The sequence below is a fragment of the Pristis pectinata genome, chromosome 5 (genome assembly GCF_009764475.1).
Source record: "Pristis pectinata isolate sPriPec2 chromosome 5, sPriPec2.1.pri, whole genome shotgun sequence".
NCBI classification, from domain to species: domain Eukaryota; kingdom Metazoa; phylum Chordata; class Chondrichthyes; order Rhinopristiformes; family Pristidae; genus Pristis; species Pristis pectinata.
The window spans coordinates 10,000,613-10,022,106 of NC_067409.1; the positions used below are offsets into that span (position 1 = coordinate 10,000,613).

Genomic DNA, 21,494 nt, shown 5'->3' on the forward strand with positions numbered 1-21,494 from the left:
AGAATTGAGCTGTGTATCCTCCAATGCTGCTCTGCTTTCCGCATTCAAAATGTGAAGAATTGCACCTGCAAATCTCAGTTTAATTGTTCTGACATTTGCTATAGAGCCTTTACCTACCAAGGCTGTAAACACTTATTGCACTTGCACCTTATTGCACTGCACTTTCTCTGTAGCTGTGACACTTCACTCTGTACTGTTATTGTTTTTACCTGTACTACCTCAATGCACTCTGTACTAAGTCAACATAACTGCACTGTGTAATGAATTGACCTGTACGATCGGTTTGTAAGACAAGCTTTTCACTGTACCTCGGTACAAGTGACAATAATGAACCAATACCAATACCAAGCTCTGAAAATTCCCCCTCGAGCATTTCTACAGGTTTCCCTACCTCAAAACCTCCCTCTCTGAAGCACTCCAGTCTCCTAACTTATCTTTGTGGTTGCTAACACTCCTGTGGACATTTCACCATGTTTAAGGTCATCTGTAAATACAGGCTGTGGATACTTGAGGTTTCAAGAAGCTTGTACTTTGTGGTATAATCACCCTCTTGCAGTAATGGCTTGAGAACAGTTGAGGGAGCTGTAAGTTTGAGAGTGACTCCAATTGTAAACCACTACAATGAAAATGTGAGCTGAGTGTAAATAACCTTTAATGCTTGATTTTAAAACCTTACACACTGGACCATATTGTGTAACTTTATCAAATGATTATAAGCTCATCAGATGCACACAGTATCAACCTTGTAAATGTATCAGATGCGCATTATTTTATATGAATTCAGCTCCTCAAGCCTGCTACACTAGTCAATATTATAGCTGATCATTTACCTCATCACTTTCCTGCACTAATTCCTTCTCCATTGATTCCCTTATAATTTAAAAATATATCTCTGTCTGTCTTCAATATATTCAGTGTCTGAGCCTGCACAGTTCTGTTGGAGAGAGAACTACAAAGATCCCCTTACCCAGTGGGTGAAGAAATTTCTTCTTGTATCTACCCTGAATGGCTGACCCTTTTTATTGTGATTCTGACCCCTTGTTCGAAACCCCGGCTAGAGGAAATTAATCCCCACAAGCTGCAAGTACTTTTTGCCTGTTGGCCAAGTACAAAGTACGAGGTTCTTGTAACATGACCTTTTGGATCCTCAAACCTGCCTCACTCATAGTCACACCCTCCTGTCCCTCTTGACTGACAAGATTCTAAAGTACTTAATCTAAAGGGTGTGACTGCCTCCTAGTAGCCAGGTAATTTACCTTTATTCCTGATGCAGTGGAGTGTCTGAACCATGGACTGCAGCTCATTAACTCTGACCTGAAGTTCCTTGAGCTGCAGAGATTTATTGCAGATGCTATCGCCATGAACCCTTGTAGTTTCCATCAACTCCCAAGAATTCCATCTGTAACACATCACTTGCTCTGCCATGCCTGTCTTAAAATAATTTCTTTATTTAATTTATTAATTTATTCAATCCTGTCACTTTCACCTTAAACTCACTGAAGTCCCTTACCAAAGTCCATGCCCCATGGATGCTGTACTTGGAGGCCACTGTGCTGAAGACATGCTATGTTTTTAGCTGTCATGGACTTACTTTTCCAGGTACCATGACTTTTGAGTGACCTAATTTTCATTAATGAGTTCCAGCTCATTACCCCACTACCTGGAGGGTACTTGTCTACCACTATATATCACTGTGATTTAAACCACAAGATTAAGAGAATTGAACTGTAAAACTAAATAGCTTTTTATTAAATGTAGATAAAATCATTTGTGTTTATAAACCAGACACAGTTTATTTTCTGATTGTAAACTTTAGGAAAACCCTTCACTTCCTCTCGACCATCTGCTCTCTGTAGATGGTGTTGACTTTGCTGGGCCATGTTGTCATAGGATTTTGTTCTTTAATAGCCTCCCAAGTCACTATTGTGCTGTTGTGACCCGACATCTCATGGGCATATTGTTCGGAAGGGGGTCACTGAAGAGCACCATATTGCCTCAACAACCATGCCTGTTATCCTCTCCCAAGTGATCTGGAATAAAAAACAAAAGTGCTAGAAATACTCAGTGGGTTAATCATCTAAGTAGAGCAGAGCTGATGTAATTGGCAACCTCAAATTTTGTGGTTGGCTCATTTTTTTTCTGATCAATTCTGCTACATTATCAGGTAACTCAAGGCATTCTTGCCAATATCCAACAGCAGTACTTTTCAAATTGAGATTTACCATAGTGGTTTTATAAAGTAATCCAATTAAACTGTATATTGCAGTATGGTTTTCATCAAGCACTGCTTAATGTAAAGTAAAACACTTATTTATTTATTAGGCACCATTGGTAGCCGCCAGCTTACCGACTGACAAAACGGTTGAGAGTTCAGGCTTGGAGCAGGGACTGGCAGATCTGACGGTGGAAAACTCCCTTCTTCCTCCTCCTATACAACGCGTCATGGATCCAGGTGGCTGAATAATTTTAATTCTGTTTTGTTTTTCATGGGCATTTGAAATCGAAGATACTGCCGTCAGGAGATCCACTGAAGATCTCTTGAAGAAATTAGGTCCTACTCTGCAAACTTGAATTGAAAGATTCCACAAGAATCACTTTGGGCACAGATTTGAGGTGATGGGGAGAGATGTAAAAGAGATCTGAGGGGTAAATTTTTCACACAGAAGGGTGGTGGTTATCAGAAACAAGCTGCCAGAGGAAGTGGTGGAGGCAGATACAATGTATAAAAGGCGTTTGCACAGATACTTAAAAAGAAAGGTGTCTGGGCCTAATGATTAGCAAGGTAGACATCATGGTCGGCATGGACAAGTTGGGCGGCATGGATTCGTTTCCATGTTGTACAGTTCCATGATTCTAGCAGTCTGGTATTGTTGTGTGCTATTGTTTACTAATTTGCAGATGTCTGAACTTGATGAGATAATGAATATATTATGTCTCAGATTATTTTCATGTGATTTCTAGTGCCATAGACACTGGAGCACCAGTGTGAGGATGTTAATTTTTGTCACCAGTCTCATGGTCATAGATTTTAACCCGGTCTTTACTATCCTTCATTCCTAAATCCCTCTGACATCTTTAAGTGTGTCGTACAAAGTAAAAGTAATTGGCACAATGGGAAATGATTCACATCCAGGAATTTCTAGTGGCATCTTCTATGCAATTGGGTAGCTCATGACTGTCCAAGGTATTGAAATTTTCAATTGAACACTACTTCATGAATTAGTAAAATCAACTTGCAGTACTTACTGCACACCATCAAACACCTTTTTCTGACTATCATGAATACCAATGTTCTAAGGAAGTAAACTCAGTTCTTCAACTTCGTGATTTTCATTACTTTTTAAAGTGTGCTAATTAACATAGAAACATTGAAAACCTACAGCACAATTCAGGCCCTTCGGCCCACAAAACTGTGCCGAACATGTCCCTACCTTAGAAAAATAGAGGGCTGTGGGTAAGCCTAGTAATTTCTAAGCTCCATGTACCTATCCAAAAGTCTCTTAAAAGACCCTATCGTATCCACCTCCACCACCGTTGCTGGCAGCCCATTCCACGCACTCACCACTCTCTGAGTAAAAAACTTACCCCTGACATCTCCTCTATATCTACTCCCCAGCACCTTAAACCTATATCCTCTTGTGGCCAGCAATTCAGCCCTGGGGAAAAGCCTCTGACTATCTACCCTATCAATACCTCTCATCATCTTATACACCTCTGTATCAGGCCATCTCTCATCCATCGCTCCAAGGAGAAAAGGCTGAGTTCACTCAACCTACTTTCATAAGGCATGCTCCCCAATCCAGGCAGCATCCTTGTAATTCTCTCCTGCACCCTCTCTATGGCTTCCACATCCTTCCTGTAGTGAGGTGACCAGAACTGAGCACAGTACTCCAAGTGAGGTCTGACCAGGGTCCTATATAGCTGCAACATTACCTCTCAGCTCCTAAATTCAATTCCCCGATTGATGAAGGACCATATGCCTTCTTAACCACAGAGTCAACCTGCGCAGCCGCCTTGAGCGTCCTATGGACTCGGACCCCAAGATCCCTCTGATCACACTGCCAAGAGTCCTACCATCAATACTATAGTCTGCCATCATATTTGACCTACCAAAATGAACCACCTTACACTTACCTGGATTGAATTCCATCTACCACTTCTCAGCCCAATTTTGCATCCTATCTATGTCCCGCTGTAACCTCTGACAGCCCCCCCACACTATCCACAACACCTCCAACCTTTGTGTCATCAGCAAACTTACAAACCCATCCCTCCACTTCCTCATCCAGGTCATTTATAAAAATCATGAAGAGTAAGGATCCCAGGACAGATCTCTGAGGCACACCACTAGTCACCGACCGCCATGCAGAATGTGACCCGTCAACAACCACTCTTTGCCTTCTGTGGGCAAGCCAGTTCTGGATCCACGAAACAATGTCCCCTTGGATCCCATGCTTCTTACTTTCTCAATAAGCCTTGCATGGGGTACCTTATCAAATGCCTTGTTGAAATCCGTATACTGTACACTACATCTACTGCTCTTCCGTCATCAATGTGTTTAGTCATATCCTCAAAAAATTCAATCAGTCTCGTAAGGCAGGACCTGCCCTTGACAAAGCCATGCTGACTATTTCTAATCACATTATACCTCTCCAAATGTTCATAGATCCTGCCTCTCTGGATCTTCTCCATCAACTTACCAACCACTGAGGTAAGACTCACTGGTCTATAATTTCCTGGGCTATCTCTACTTCCTTTCTTGAATAAAGGAACAATATCCGCAACCCTCCAATCCCCCGGAACCTCTCCCGTCCCCATTGATGATGCAAAGATCATCGCCAGAGGTTCAGCAATCTCCTCCCTCGCCTCCCACAGTAGCCTGGGTACATCTCATTTGGTTGCAGATACATTGTTTTGAGTTTGGAACTAAAGCTGAGTAAAATTATCTCATAGGCTTGACGTTGGTCCTGTATTTTCAGGTCAAATTGCAAACTCCCACCAACCCACGTATTTACGCTGCACAGTGCATGTTACTACAAAGCATGATCAGTCCTCTTGGACATGTGTGTGAGAGGTGTATAGCTCCATTGGGCAATGCTACATGGTGAATAAACACCATTTCTGCATCTGTATGGTTTTCAGTGATTGGTCTAGAGATAAGAATCTGAAGTCAGACACTGGAGGTTTTTATGTTCTGATGCATTCTTTTTGCTGGTAGCTGTAGAGGTTTAGTTTTAAAATTGTAGAGTTGCTTGTTGATAGAACATAAGGTTTTGAATTAAAACAAGGTTGTATGGCTATACTCATGTATAGAGAAGCCAAGAACTGCAGATAGGGGGTCATGGTTTAATCTGGCATTTGTACTCTTGAACAGGTTTTCCGGCTGGATCCATGGATGTCCCTGTAACTCATGACTTATCCAAAATATTGAATGCGTCACTGTCCTCATCGTCCTCATCCACCTTTAATGCAACAACAGAAAGCAATACTGGAACGGATGGGTTCCTCACCAATGAAGAGCTTGATTTTCACTCTGGTGAGTGTAATCAATAGTCAGATGTCGTTGTCTCCCCTCCTGCCGGATTGTGCAATCCAACATGAGAGGCATTATAGTCAAAGGTGACTTTGTTCTCACCAGTCCCCAGCAGCAGTCAGTCACACACACACACACACACACACACACACACACACACACACACACACACACACACACACACACACACACACACACACACACACACACACACCACAAAATTATTTTTTAAAAGATATCAAAATTCAGTTTTGAACAAATGTTTCAGAGTCTGACAAAGTACAAAACAATGTATTAATTATTTGTTTCCTAAACTATATTTTAAATCAGAGCTGAGATCCCAGTTGCTTTGCCTATGAACTTAACTCCCTAGCTCCTCAGTTTGTCTCTCAAATTGCACTTGCTGCCAGTGGTTATAACTGAATAGACATTGCTTTTCTCTCATTGCTTTTAAACCAATCCATTGTGGGAAAAATGATGAACTTAATGCAGTGCAATAATTGACAGTGAATTTAACTAGAGAAACCGCAGATGCTGGAATCTAGATGAAAAACACGATGATGCTGGAGGAACTCAGCAGGCCAGGCAGCAGGTGGTCAACGTTTTGGGTCAGGACCCTTCTTCAGGACTTTAGATAGGAGAAGGGGAAGCCCAATATATAGGAGGGAAAAGCAGACCAGTGATAGGTGGACAAAAGAGGGGAGGCGGGGTGGGCACAAGGTGGTGATAGGTAGATGCAGGTAAGAGATAGTGAAGGCAGGTGTGGGGGGTGGGGAGAGCAGATCTACCGGGGGGGTGGGGGGGGGGGGGTGGGTCAAAGGTAAGGAAATAAAAGGGGATAGAAAAAAGAGAGAGGCCAAGACAGGGAAGAGAAGAACCATGGTGGGGAGGGGGCTGTGGGGATTACTTAAAGTGGGAGAATTCAATGTTCATGCCTCCTTTGAGTTCCTCCAGCATTATAGTGCTTTTCATCAGTGATTTTAACTGATTGACTGACAGTGAGTTTGTGTATTGCTTTGTTTTTGATGCAGACCAAGGTGGTGCAGTGACTCCCGAGGGTCTAACATCTGTTAGTTCAGTGCCACGTGCTGCTGCTTCCTCAATGGTACGAGAATCGGATCAGGAGCTCTCGGATGTGACTGCCACTTCGCTTCCCACCTCTGCTGAGATGTTGCCAGATATGCATCCAGACATCGCCCACACGGAGTCTCCACCGGACGACGGGAAGGAGCCGCCATCGCAAGGGGAAGATGCAACCACCCATGATCCCCAATTGACCAAAGATGAAGCAGGCGAATCGTTGGGTTGAGGAGACTGCACAGACGACGCACAGCAGCAAATTAGACTTTTATGGTGGCTAATAGCTTTACCTGGGTTTACTTTTAAAAGTATCTAACTGATAACTATTGTGGGGAAAAAAAAGCAAGCAGTTGTATTTGGGCCTGTTTCTTTGCTCCTTGTCTGTAGGAAATAACACTGATGATTTCATGACTTTTGCCACAGTACAGGATGTCTGAAGTTACTTGTTCACAGTGCAAGAAGCAGTAAGGAATATTTCACTGATAGTTTTTGCTACTGTTTGCTAAATCATGGTTCTGACCACAGGCCTCCCTTTCCTAAAAATGGTTATCTTAATTTTTATATTGTTCAGAATAATTTTAAAACTACAGTCTGATGTTCAGGGGAACATGGTGAATGGAAGGTCCTAATGAAAGTTTATTTTAAGCTTTTGCCTTTTGGATGTATTTTTCCTCAGTGCAACACTACCGTATCAATATAGGATCAGTGCAATCAGATTCCTGGATAGAATGGAATTTAAGGCAGTGGAAATGATCAAAAAGACTAGAAGAGTTCATGAACTTTAGAAATATATTGGGGACTTCTTCTGATCACTTTGATTATTAAGTTGCTCAATTTTATTCTCTCTCTTTCAAGCTGAGTGCAGGCAGTTTGCTCAGAATATTGTTACTGTTTGAAGGAAATGTTGCTTGTTGAAAGTTGGACCCTACCATCAAGATGACTGAGATGGAAGTGCAGGTAGAGTAAATATAAGTTTAGAATGTAACACAGTATTAGCTGTCAGTCTATACCACAGTTCCAGGGTTTCTATGATTTTTCTTTCATAATTAATGAAAAATAAAATCCTGGGATTACAATTTCTCTCTTTTCCCATAGATAAACTTGTCAAAAGAAGATGTTCTGTAGAAAGTTCAAGTCCATTGGCTCTGGGTCAAATAAGTTGCAGAACAATATCTCTTCCAAAATACCATTGAAGTAGTGAAACCTAATTATCTCCCTGAGTAACACAGTGTCCCACTCACAGGTACGGAATTACAGGGAAGGAAATGGACATTGATATCCTATTCTGTGTTTACATGCTAGTCCTGTATCACTCAGCTTAAGGGACAGCTCAGCCATTGTGTTAACTGGTTGCCATACTTAAGGCCAAAAAGAAAATGGCAAGCAATTGATTTTTGCACTGACTTTCCCCTTACTATGAAAATTCATATCTATGCAAACCTTATGATTTTTGGGTAACAATTTTCATTCTTTTACTTTCTGCTTTATTGAGGCAACAGGAGGATTGGTCAATCTTCTCACAGTTGTCAGCAGGCTGTCTGGTACCATAGTTAGGTCCAATTCTGATCCACCTGATGGCTTCCTACAAGTAAATTCCAGCAGTAATCACTGAAGACAGTAATTTCTTCTACTATTTCCAAGGCACTTACTTTGCTATCTCCTGCCACATTTAAGCCAAAGACTAACCAGCCTACTGTTTTGATTGAAATCACATGTAATTGATGCTAATTGTTTAACAGCATAAATGTATATAATAGGCAGAGTTTTCAGAGTTGATTCTGTATTACTTAAACAAGTCAGGTTTAGATAACGTTGCATTTTCTCTTGATAAAATACTACTTTCCAGAAGCATCAACTTGTGTTTTAAATTGGTGGTTCAGATGCTGCTTATTACTTGTGCTAGTTAATGAAGGGTATGAGGTTTCTTAATGCTTTTCCTAATAACGCACAAGGTACTGACTGACTAAAATTATAATTGGGGGGGTGGGGGGTGGTTAATTCTACATTTGGGTAGAATTTACTGGTTATGGCTTTACAATACAATTGAAGCCAATTACAATGCCAGTAATTTTTCTGTCAACATATTTTGTAAGTAGTGCTTTCTTTTAAGTGGGGATTTTTTTCCTTAATCACTGAACCTCATTTTGTCCATTTGATACTTAAGTTATGGTCACTGTTTAAATGGGGGCTTTTAAATACACTAGGGGACATAAAACAATCATGTTTACAGGTTGCTGGGGAATAATTTATATTGGGTGTGGACAAGCTACACTGATGTCAGATGTGCACTCATTTTGGGTCGAAGTAATCTTGCTGCAGAGCTTGAATGTTGCTCTGCTTTACAAAGATGCTGAGAGACTTTTGAAGTTTGTACTAAGTTTTTCTTGTCAAGATTGCCATTTGCTAATTCTAGCTTTCCCTAAACCATCTTGGTGCCCCATTGCCTTGTGTTTCATTGTATCTCCTGTCTCAGAACACCAATAAACTGTAGACCTGCTGAAAGACCTTGGACGAGGTGCAGAATGATGCAACTTCAGTTAAATGAGATACTTGCCAATCAGGAAAATGCAGAAGGTTTTTGACTAGCAGTTATAGTATGTTCACCACAGTGTTTTTTCAAAGGGTCAATTCTGTTTTTCTAAGAGTTACATGGTATTAGCAGATTTGACTTTTATGCCAATTAATGGGTGTTTATTTTTTTAGATAATCATGCATAAAATGCACAGCTCCTAAAATGCTTGGCCTTCAGGTGCATCTTTAATTATTTGAATGGTTCTTATAAAGTAAATTTTGGTAGACACTTTGAATTACCAGATGAAATGTGCTGGGTTACTAGTCCTCATCATGACTCTAAATGTTCTCATTACATCAGCATTTTGCCAGCTTTTATTCACGTTGCCATTAAAATTTTTTCACTGCTTCATTGTTGCACCTTTCCACATTGGTAGGAGGGATCAGAAGGCCAGTCCTTTTCCAATAAATGCCACCAATGGACTCCACACTCCCACTCCTTCAAACTAAGCTGAACCTCTTTTGTCAAAATTCCAGCACTAAGTCTGATTGTGGCCTAGTTTAATTTCCACATCTGTAAGTGTTTTTATGTTGTGTGTTGCTTTTCATATAATCTGAACATAAATGACACATTGTAGTGACAGCAAGAAGCTTCTGAAAAGGTGAATGTTGACAAAGGAAATTGTATTCTTTTGACAAAAAAATAATATATGGTTTTATGTTGAATGATGAGTTAATGAATGATGTCTTTTTGAAAGCATTAAAATTTTTAATGTGAGTACATCACTTTTAATCAGTCTGGTCTGAATTTGTAAAGCAAGATCCCACACAATGTGAACGTGGCTGGATCATCAGTTTTGGTATCTTTAAATACCAACTATCGAGTGGGATCCCAAAGACAATCCTATACCCCGTGGAATATTTTATTTCCACCCGAGAGAGCTGACAAGGGCTTGATTAATGTTCAACATTCCCTTGATGTTAATCTGGATAATGGAATAAAATCTCCAAAGTGGAGTGTGAAATATATTTATACACCACCCTGAATGAGACTAATGCAAGGTGCTTCACGTGTTTTAAAACAAAATAGACATTGAGACACATGAGATCAGCAAAAACTTGGTTAAAGAGTAGACTTCAAGGAGCAATTCAAAGGATAGAGTGAATTTCAAAGTTTTTGGGTCTTGTCAGCTTAAGACCAATGGTGGAGCAAATAATGTTGGAAGCTCAAATCCAAGAATGGAAACGTTAAGAGATTAAGGAGATATCCAAGATAAGACATAGGAGCAAGATAAGACATAGGAGCAAGACTAGACCAATCAGCCGCTTGAGCCTGCTCTGCCATTTAATAAGATCATGGCTGATCCAAGAGAGAGACAAGAGATTACAGATGTTGGGATCAGGAGCCACAAACAATCTGCTGGAGGAACTCAGCAGGTTGAGCAGTATCGGGGGAGAGGGAAATGAAATTGTTGATGTTTTGGGTCGAATCCTCCTTCAGGGGAGATGGCCATTGCAAAGGGGAGTGGTTCGAGGAGATGATTAGTGGACTGAAGTGGGGTGTAAAATGAGGGGAGGGGGGTGGAGCTAGGAGACTGACAAATGGCTGATAGATGAAGGCAGACAAAGACGAGGGGCGGGAGGGGGGAAATGAAGGTGAGAGACAGCTGCTGTAAGGTGATGAGCAGAAACCTAAAGGGCTACCGGTGCTGGAATCTGATGTAAAGGAGCTGATAATGGGAACCATTAGTGGAGAGGGGAATGGCAGATGGAACCAAATAGGATGGGTGGGGGCCCATGGATGAATTGTCTGTTCAGCAGGTGGATGAAACCAGGAGTGGAAGGGGTGTTCAATCTTGGCCTCAACACCATTTTCCTGTTCCCTTCCTATAAATTCAAAGGCCTGTCAATCTCTTCCTTAAATGTTTTCCATGACTGCTCTCTGGGGTTAGAGAGTTCCAAAGAGTCAAGACTCAGAAGAAATACCTCCTCATCTCTGTCTTTAATGGGTGATCCCTCATCGTTAAACTATGCCCCCTAGTTTTAGATAACCTCAGTAGGGAAACATACTCAGAGCATCCAGCCTTGTCGATCCCCCTCAGAATCTTAATACATTTTTATAAAACCACCCCTCGGTTTTCTGTGCTTCATTAGGCCCAACTTGCTGAGCCTCTTCATACATCAACCCCTTCTTCCCTGGAATCAACGTGGTCCCTAATGTAAGTAAATAAATATGGAAATCAGAAATAGTGCACAGTAAGGTGTAGTCTCTCCAGTGTCCTGTGAAGATTCATCAACATTTCCCTACTTTTATACTCCATGCCCTTTGTAAGAAAGACCAACGTTCCATTTCTTTCCTAATTATTTGTATTTGCATGTTAATTTTTCTGTTTCACATACTAGGATCCATGCTATATACAAAATACATGCTTTTGTACCACCACATGTTGTAGTCTCACACTACTTAGATACAGGCCATCCCTGGGTTATGAACACCTGACTTATGGACACCCATAGACAGGAGTGAGTTCCCATAATATTAAATTCAAAAGTCCAATGCTTATACATACACTCATTCTTACAAATGACAGAACCAGTTTGCTCTCTGCACATTTAGTAATTGTTCTTTCTTATCAGTCTTATGTGTTTTTGATACCATTCATTTCAATACTCCAGAGGTGTAGTTACCTATTGAGTTATTTTTGTGTATTTTCTGACATCGACAAAATCGACTTAAGGATGTATATAAAAACAGAACCCGTTTGTTACCCCAGAGACGGCCTGTAATCATCTGCTTTTTTTATTCTTCAATTCAACATGAATAATCTCACATTTTCCCACATACGCCATTTGCTAATTTCTTGCCCACTCACTTAACCTATCCCTATCCCTTTGAAGGGTGATGTTCTCAGCTTGCTAATCTGCCTAGCTTTGTGTCATCAGTAAATCTGATTACAGTTTCTGAAAATCAAAACATTTCAGGTGCTGTAAATCAAAATAAAAACAGAAAATGCCGGAAACACTCGGCAGGTCAATCAGCATCTGTGGAAAGAGGAACAGAGTTACCATGTCAGGTCCCTGGACGGTGAGAAGAGGTGAAAGGACATTCAATGGATCATTCTTCCCAATTTCCACCACCAGACACATATTCCCCTCTATTCCCCTCCCTTCCCCTGTCAGATTTCGAAGAGATCACTCCCTGGTCCACCCTTCCATCCCCCACCAACCACACCCTGTCTTATGGCACATTCCCATGCAACTGCTGAAGATGTGACATCTGGCCTTTCACCTTTTCCCACTGTCCAGGAACCCAAATAGCCTTTCCAGGTGAAGCTGCGATTCACTTGCACTTATTCCAATCTAGTGTACTGCACTTGGTGTCCCCAGTGTGGTCTCCTCCACACTGGAGAAACCAAACACAGGGTGGTCACTTTGTGGAGCACTTGCGTTTAGCCCGCAGGAGTGACCCTGAGCTTCCAGTTGCCTAAATTCCCCATCCCACTCCCATCCTGACCGTTCTGTCTGTAACCTCCTGCATTGGAATGAGGCCCAACACATACCTGAGGAACAAGACCTTATCTTGTCTCTAGGCATGTTGCAGCCTAAGGACTGAATGCTAAATTCTCCAACTTTAGCTAACTCGCTCTTTCTTTCTGTCTCTGTCAGACTGGACATTTCTGCCAGTCATCCATGTGTGATTTTGGCCTCAGGTTTTCTCTTTCAATTGGTATTGTCTGACCTGTTGTGCATGCCCCACAGCCTTGCAACAATAACACAGACAAAGGAGCATAATAGGGTCATAGAGAGTTACAACCCAAGGCAAGATTCCCTCTGCAAGAAGGAGTAACCCCTTTTTATACCCTTCAAAACCTCTACCCTAGTACTTTTCCATTCAGTCATGGTATCAGTCTGTGCCTTCTTATCCCTCGTGGCCTTCGAACTAGGCACATAATTTAAAAACTGAGACAGCAACTGAACATCACCAACAGCCTGTCCTGGTCAAATCACATGGATGCCACAGCCAATAAAGCTCACCAGCGCCTCTACTTCCTCAGGAGGCTAAAGAAATTTGGTTTGTCCCCTTTGACTCTCACCAACTTTTATCGATGCACCATAGAAAGCATCCTATCTGGATGCATCACGGCTTGGTACGGCAACTACTCTGCCCAGGACCACAAGAAACTGCAGAGAGTTGTGGACACAGCCCAGCACATCACGGACACCAGCCTCCCCTCCTTGGACTGTCTTTACCTCTCATTGTCTTGGTGAAGCAGCCAGCGTGATCAAAGACCCCACCCACCCACCCGGGACATTCTCTCTTCTCTCCTCTTCCATCGGGTAGAAGATACAGGAGCCTGAGGGCACGTACCACTGGACTTAAGGACAACTTCTACCCCACTGTGATAAGACTATCGAACAGTTCCCTTATACAATGAGATGAACTCTGACCTCACGATCTACCTTGTTGTGACCTTGCACCTTATTGCACTGCACTTTCTCTGTAGCTGTGACACTTTACTCTGTACTGTTACTGTTTATACCTGTACTGCATCAATGCACTCTGTACTAACTCAAGGTAACTGCGCTGTGTAATGAATTGACCTGTACGATCGGTTTGCAAGTCAAATTTTTCACTGTACCTCGGTACAAATGACAATAATAAACCAATACTAATACCAATACAGCATGTAGAGACAGCATGTTTTGCAGAAGAACATGTTTTCACCGTTACCTAAGCTCAAGGCTGTGTACTCCTGTACGTTCTCAAAACATTACCACATTCCAAGCTGACACCATTTTGTCTTACAACCACCATTTTGCGTTACACACTTTTGCACATACCAAGGAGGAATCAAATATGACCTGCAAAATTTAATTCTCTCCTTACAGCACGGAAACAGGCCCTTCAGCCCACCAAGCTTGAACTGCCATCCACCACCCACTTACATTAATCCTACATTTTCATCAACTCCCACTCCCCCAGACTCTATCACTCACCTACACACCCACCAACGCTCACATCTTTGGGATGTGGAAGGAAGCTAGAGCACACAGAGGAAACCCACTCCCTCACAGGGAGAATGTGCAAACTCCTCACAAACAGCACCCGAAGTCAAGATTCACAATCAGGCTAACCCTTCAGGACTATAGATCTGTAAATGTGTGATTAGTCAAAACAGAATGTTAGATTTGCAGACTTGATGGGTATTGCAAAGAAAAAATGCACAAATTTCAGCTTTCAAAATCTTAGCAAGTAAATTTTGGGATCTAAATTTATTCAGTAATTTATTTCTCACTGAACAGTATTTAATCATACTATCTCGTCAATATTATATTACTATGTGTAGCAGCTGCCTGTGGGTACATTGGATGATCCCAACATGGCTAGAATCCAAAAGTACTTCACTGGCTCAAAAGTGTTTTAAGATGCTCTGAACAGGGTGTGAAAGGCATTACATACAAACAAGATGGTCTTCAATGCACAGCTGAAGATGTTCCACTTCGTGGGTGTCAGGAAGTACAAATAAGCAGTGCCGTAAGTTTTAATGCCTGGACTTTCGAAATATATTGCACAGCACCCTCAGGTAGCATCCAGTCTGTCTGCTGGAAATCCTTGTTTGATACACTTGCTCCCAACTGAAGGTGCTAAATGTCAGTTAACTAGAATAGCATCAGCGGAATTGACCACTGCGTTCCTGAAAGCACAGCACTATCAAAATAAGAACAGAAAGGGGGTGGAAATAGAGCAGATCAGACAGCATCTGTGGAGAGAGAAATAGAACTAACATATCAGGTCAATGACCCTTCTTCAGAACTAGAAAAGTGGAGTGGTGGAGAGAACAAAGGAAATACCTGAGACCATGATGTCTAGGTGACACAATGCTTTCTGAGTCATATGGTTAATAGATTGATGAGGGCAATGAGAGATCGAACAAAACATGTTGAAACTTTGAGGTGCAGAATACAGCAGCTGTTGGAAACCTGAAATGAGAAGATGTTTGAAATACTCAGCAGATAAGGTGGCATCTGTGGAGAGAGAAAAACTGGATGAGCTTACATCAGAAGTGGCCAGTTCTGACACAAACAGGTAAGGGTATTTTTCTGAAATTGTTTAAGACAATACTGAGACCCAAGGGCTGCAAAGTACCCAGATGGAAGTTAAGATTGTTTTTCTCAAATGAATGTTGGGCTTCATTGGAACTGTTTAGGAGGCCAAAGACAGGGAGATCAGAGTGGGAGTGGGTTGAAGAATTAACGTGTCAGGTCCACAGAACTATCGCCTGTTCTGCTGAGCTGAGCTCCCTTGTCTTTTGCATTTATGCATTTCAAAGCAGTCAATTGGATGTAAAGTATTTTGAGACATAATAAAGCCATGATCTAAATATATTTATTTTTTTCCTATGTCTTTATTTCCCCAGTGCTCTGGACTCTCATCACTGAAGTACACATTAAAGAAAATGGACTTCTATGTCACTTGCTGTGCAAGCTTCCTTAAGATATGTTAAAGGTTGTGAGATGAATTCTTCATATAAGTTACTTAAGAATGCTATCCTTGGCTTTTGAAATTTGTTAGATTAAATTAAATGGTCTTTCATATCAGTTTTCAGCCCAGTCCCAGATTTATTCCTACTTCACAGCGCAGGTGATTTATGGAATGGCTCATTCCGTGCAGAAGTTAAATAAATTCCAGAATATTTTCTATTATTTGTGGACATAAAAAGTGGACTTGATCATGATTGCACCCTGGAAATTTAATAATCAGAAGGACATATGGAAGATGACTCATTCAGCCACTCTCTGCAACTCCAGAGATCTAAAACCAAAAATGCTTAATCCACATCTGTTCTCAGTTGTCATCTGGGATCATTTCGCTCAGGACTGCTCTGCATTAGGGAGCTTTACAAGTGATCCTCAGGTTCTGTGCAGTATCCACTGTTAAACTAAGAGTGAACTCGCATTTTACATCACCCCTTTTAATTTTCCATTCTATCATTTTTGTTACAATTAATTATTCAGAAGTTCAGCAAGTATTACATGGGCAAACAGAGCTACTATTTGGCAAGAGAGAAATCCTTAAATAATATTGAAGGATCTTTTAATATCTTTCAGCTCCATAAACTTCAGCAGTCCTATAAGCCACAGTTGTCCCAGGAGAGACTGATGATTGTCACATCTGATGCCGAAATCATGTCAGATGTACTCACACAATGGAAATGCTTGGATGTGTTTCTGGGTTGATATGAAACTCCCTAAAAAACTATTGGTAATTGGTTTATTATTGTCACACTGCACTGAGATAAAGTGAAAACTTTGTCATTTCAAAATATATCGAGGTGATATACAGGAAAACAATAACACAATGCAGAACATAGTGTTACAGTTACAGAGAAAATGCAGTGCAGGTACACAATAGGGTGTAAGGGCCACAACAAGGTAGATTGTGAGATTAAGAGTTCATCTTTATTGTACAAGAGGTCTTATAACAGCGGGATAGAAGCTGTCCTTGAGCCTGGTGGTGTGTGTTTTCAAGCTTTTGTACCTTCTGCCCAATGGAAAAGGGAAGAGAGAATGACCAGGCAGGGAGGGGTCTGTGATTATACTGGCTGTTTTCCCGAGGCAGTGGGAAGTGTAGACAGAGTCCATGGAGGGGAGGTTGCTTTTCGTGATGGACTGACCTGTGTCCACAAATCTCTTCAAAGTGCATGTTCAGTTGTACAAGGCTGAAATAAACAGTTCAATAGGATCATACTCTCAGCCATACTGACCAGCAAGTGATAACAATTCTGCCACTGAAGTCTTGTGTTTCAAATTTCTGATTGAGTGAACTTTGATAATTAACTTCTCAGTGGGTTGGGGGATAGGCTAACTTCACTATTGTGCTAATTTATTATTGTCTGGTTCCAGCAGCTCTCGGTAGCTGTTGACCACACATAGATGATGGATCTAATTTCCCCCCACCCGCCCCACCCCTTACCACTTACTTTTTAATTTATCACCTTCAGATTTGATGAACCCTGGCTGGCCTTTCTCAAATTTACTTGTTTTGAATTTTGTACTGCCCTGTGTCCCAACTCCCATTAAATCCCATTTACGTAGCACATAAATGAAAGTCTACCACACCAGTATCCTTTTCCACAAACAAGTCTAAGACTTTATCATCTCCTATGCTCCATCCCACTGCTCAGTGACCAAACAATAATACAGTTCCCTGGTCGGGCACACAATTAAAAAAGGAAAATGGAATGGAAGGCTAAAGGGAAAGAGCAGGAGAATGGAACTAATGGGGCAAATCTTTCTAAGAGTGTGGTACATGCTTGATGCACTGAATGACCTTGCCTTGTAAGATTCTATAATTCAGTAATGTCCATTTCTGACCACAACTAGTCATAAGGTCAAAGAGTTATACAGCACAGAAACAACTCATCCATGCCAACCAAGGTGCCTATCCGAGCTGGTCCCATTTGCTACATTGATAGCAAATTGGTACTACACACAGGCAGCATTCGAGAATTGTTGGGGATAATTGTTGAAGTATAATGAGGGACTAAGCAAATAAAGCAGACCTGAAACCATTAAAATTGGATCCAAACTTTTCTGAGACACAAGAGATTCTGCAGATGCTGGAATCTGGAGCAACACACACAAAATGCTGGAGGAACTCAGCAGGTCAGGCAGCATCTATGGAGGGAAATAAACAGTCGACGTTTCAGGTCGAGACCCTTCATCTGGACTGGAAAGGAAGAGGGCACAAGCCTGAATAAGAAGGTCGGGGGTTGGGGGAGCTGGTGGGGAGGATTACATGTGGGCAGGTGATAGGTGAGTTCAGGTGATAGGTGAGTCCAGGTGAGGGGGGAAGGTAGGTGGGTGGGGGAGGGGGGAGATGTAAGAAGCTGAGAGGTGATGGGTAGAAGAGGCAAAGGGCTGAAGAAGAAGAAATCCAGTAGAAAAGGGCAGTGGACCATGGAATAAAGGGAAGGAGGTGGGGAACAGGCAGGTCATGAGGGTGGGGGAAGGGGAAAGAGAAGGGGGAGGGGCCACAGGAATGAGGGAAGACAAAGGGGGGGAGAAGGGAGAGAAAAAAAGGAGGAAGTGGGGAGGGGTTACTGGAAGTTAGAGAAATCAATGTTGAGGACGTCAGGTTGGAGACTACCAGGGTGGAATATGAGGTGTTGTTCCTCCTACCTGCAGCTGGCCTCTACGTGGCAGTAGAGGAGGCCATGGATAGACATGTCAGTGTGGGAGTGGGATGTGGAATTGAGATGGATGACCACAAGGAGATCATTGCTTTTGTGGCGGACGGAGCAAAGGTGCTCGATGAAGCGGTCACCCAATCTGCGTTGGATCTCACCGATGTAAAGGAGGCCGCACCAGGAGCACCAGATGCAATAAATGACACCAGTGGATTCACACGTAAAGGACTGCCTCACCTGGAAGGACTGTCTAGGGCCCTGAATGATGGTGAGGAAGGGAGTGTAGGGCAGGTGTAGCACTTAATGTGGTTGCAGAGATAAGTGCCGGGAGGTTCATCAGTGGGGAGGGACGAGTGGACAAGGTAGTCATGGAGAGAGTGATCCCTAGGAAAAACAAAGAGCGGGGGGAAGGGGAAGATGTGCCTAGTACTTTTCTGCTTCTTTTTAACATTTTTAGGCAAAACAGAACCTCCTTTAGCATTATCAAATTGCTCTAATAAATAAATTTAAACAATTCTGTAACTCATTTTTTGAATACTTGACAACTTGGTAAAATGGGATTCCTTGGTTGCCCAGTTCTGGGTCGGACTGCCCTAGTCTGGGCTTCTCTTGGCTGCTCTGGTTTATCTGGACTGAACCGGATAGCGCGGTGCTCAGCAGGATGAATCTGAACTTGGTAAGGTGGGGTTTGGCTAGGTCAGCTGAGGTCTGAACTGGACAGGTCTATCCAGAGTTGGGATGGGACAGGATGTCCTTGGCAGTCCTGTCCTGAGTTCATGGAGTCATACAGCACAAGAAACAGGCCCTTTGGACGTCCATGTCCACTCTGACCATCAAAGTACGATTCTATACTAAACCCATTTACCAGCAGTTGGTCTGTTTGCCTTGATGATTCATGTGGTCATCCAGATACCTCTTAATGTCATGAGAGGCTCTGCCTCCAAGGCCACTCAGGCCGTGAGTTCCAAATTCCAACCACCCTTTTGGTGAAGGTGTTCTTCCTCATATCCCTTTAACCTCTGGGAGGTTAGATGCAAGAGGAAAGTAAATGGCAGAACCCTCAGGAGCATTGGTGTGCACATAGGTAGGGTAGTAAAGAGGGCGTACTGCATACTTGCCTTTATTGTTTGGAGTTTTGAGTATGGAAGTCAGGAAGTCATGTAGCAGCTGTATAAACTTAGAACATAGAGCATTACAGCACAGTACAGGCCCTTCAGCCCACAATGTTGTGCTGACATTTTATCCTGCTCTAAGATCTATCTAACCCTTCCCTCTCACATAGCCCTCCATTTTTCTATCATTCATGTGGCTATCTAAGAGTCTCTTAAATGTCCCTAATGTATCTGCCCCCACAACCTCTGCCGGCAGTGCGTTCCACGCACCCACCACTCTCTGTGTAAAAAATTTACCTCTAATATCCCCCTTATACCTTCTTCCAACCACCTTAAAAAGCTTAAAGCTTAGGTTCGGCCACATTCGGAGTACTGTGTGCGGCTCTGGTCACCACATTACAGGAAGGATGTGGAGGCTCTGCAGAGTGCGCAGAAGACAGCCATCAGGTTTAGAAGTATTAGCTATAAAGTTGGTTACAGTTTTAATTCCCCTCCTCCTTGCCACACTGACCTGTCTGTCCTCGGCCTCCTCCATTGCCAGGGTGAGACTAAACACAAACTAGAGGAACTCTGCTTTCCTACCAGATTCCATCACCTGTAGCCCTCTGTTGCCTCCACCCATCACCTCCCAGTCTCTGTCACTATTTCCACTCCTCCCTCCTCCACCTGCCTATCACCCCTCCTCACCTGGATCCACCTATCGCCTGCCAGCTCCTGCCCCACCCCTTCCCCTCACCTCTTTATACCGACTACCTCCCCTCTACTCTTTCAATCCAGATGAAGTGTGTCAACCCGAAACATCAACTGTCCATTTCCCTCCACAGATGCTGCCCGACTTGCTGAGTTTCTCCAGCAGATTGTTTTTTACTCCAGATTCCAACATCTGCTGTCTCTGCCTTCTATTACCAAAACAAATTTTGGGTCCAATTTACCAACTTGTCCTGGATCCCATTACTTTGGACTAGTCTCCCATATGTGACCTTGTCAAAGGCCCTACATCAACTGCACAAGCCTCATCAATGCATTTTGTTACCTCCTTGAAAAATTCAATCGTTGGTTGGATAGCATCTCCCTCCAAAAAAACCATGTGATGTTTGATTAGTCCCTGCCTTTCCAAGTGTGGGTTTATGCTATCCCTCAAGAATTTGTTCCACTGACAGTAAACTCACAGGCTTCTAATTACCAGGCTTATCTGTGCTGCCTTTCTTGAATAAAGGTACCACATTTGCTGACCTCCAGTCATCAGGTACCTTACCCATGTCTATGTAGATTTAAAAAAATCTCTCTCTGTCCTGTTGGGCTGGGATGTCCCTGGACTGGTCTGTCCTGAGTTGAGAAGGGGTGTCCTGTCCTGTTGGGCTGGAATGTCCTGTCCTAAGTTGAGAAGGGGTGTCCTGTCCTGTTGGGCTGGGATGTTCTGGACTGGTCTGTCCTGAGTTGAGAAGGGGTGTCCTGTCCTGTTAGGCTGGGATGTCCGGTCCCGAGTTGAGAAGGGGTGTCCTGTCCTGTCCTGTTGGGCTGGGATGTCCTGGACTGGTCTGTCCTGAGTTGGGTTGGCAGAAGTGTCCTGGACTGGGACCTGTCTTAGGCAGGTCTATCCTGAGGTGGATTGAGCTGGGATATCCTGGACTAGTCTGACTTGGGCTGGGACTGGGAATGCCCTGGACAGCTCAGTGCGGAGTTGGGCTGGGATATCTCTGATCGGTCTGTTCTTAGTTGGGCTTGGACTGGGATGTCCCGGACCAGTCTGTCCTGAGCTGGGATGTCCCGGACCGGTCTGTCCCGAGCTGGGATGTCCCGGACCGGTCCTGTCCCGAGGCTGGGATGTCCCAGACCTGTCCGTCTTGAGCTGGGTTGGACCGAACAGGGCTGGTCCCACCGGCCAAACGTGTTGGGACTCAGGTGCGCTCGCCGCCGGCAGGGTGTGGGCGATCCCCAGCGCGTCACTCAGGCCCTCCCCTCCCCTCCCCTTCCTCTCCGCCCCCACATCACATCTAGAATCACAAACATGGCTGACACTTATCTCTGGGAACCTTTTCTCATCCTCCTCGCCCCGGAGGCAGTGGC

The 21,494-nt window shown here is 43.1% G+C and overlaps 1 protein-coding gene across 1 annotated transcript in view; it reads left to right on the forward strand.

Moving 5' to 3' along the window:
- LOC127570904 (Golgi reassembly-stacking protein 1-like) overlaps positions 1 to 9,917 on the forward strand; it is a 30,938-nt gene extending 21,021 nt beyond the window's left edge. Inside the window, exons 7-9 of the mRNA XM_052016825.1 lie at positions 2,323 to 2,452; positions 5,375 to 5,536; positions 6,565 to 9,917. Of these exons, the coding sequence (XP_051872785.1) occupies positions 2,323 to 2,452; positions 5,375 to 5,536; positions 6,565 to 6,842 (570 nt within the window). The 3' untranslated portion in view covers positions 6,843 to 9,917. The remainder of the gene's footprint in view (positions 1 to 2,322; positions 2,453 to 5,374; positions 5,537 to 6,564) is intronic.
- The last annotated feature ends 11,577 nt before the right edge of the window (positions 9,918 to 21,494 follow it).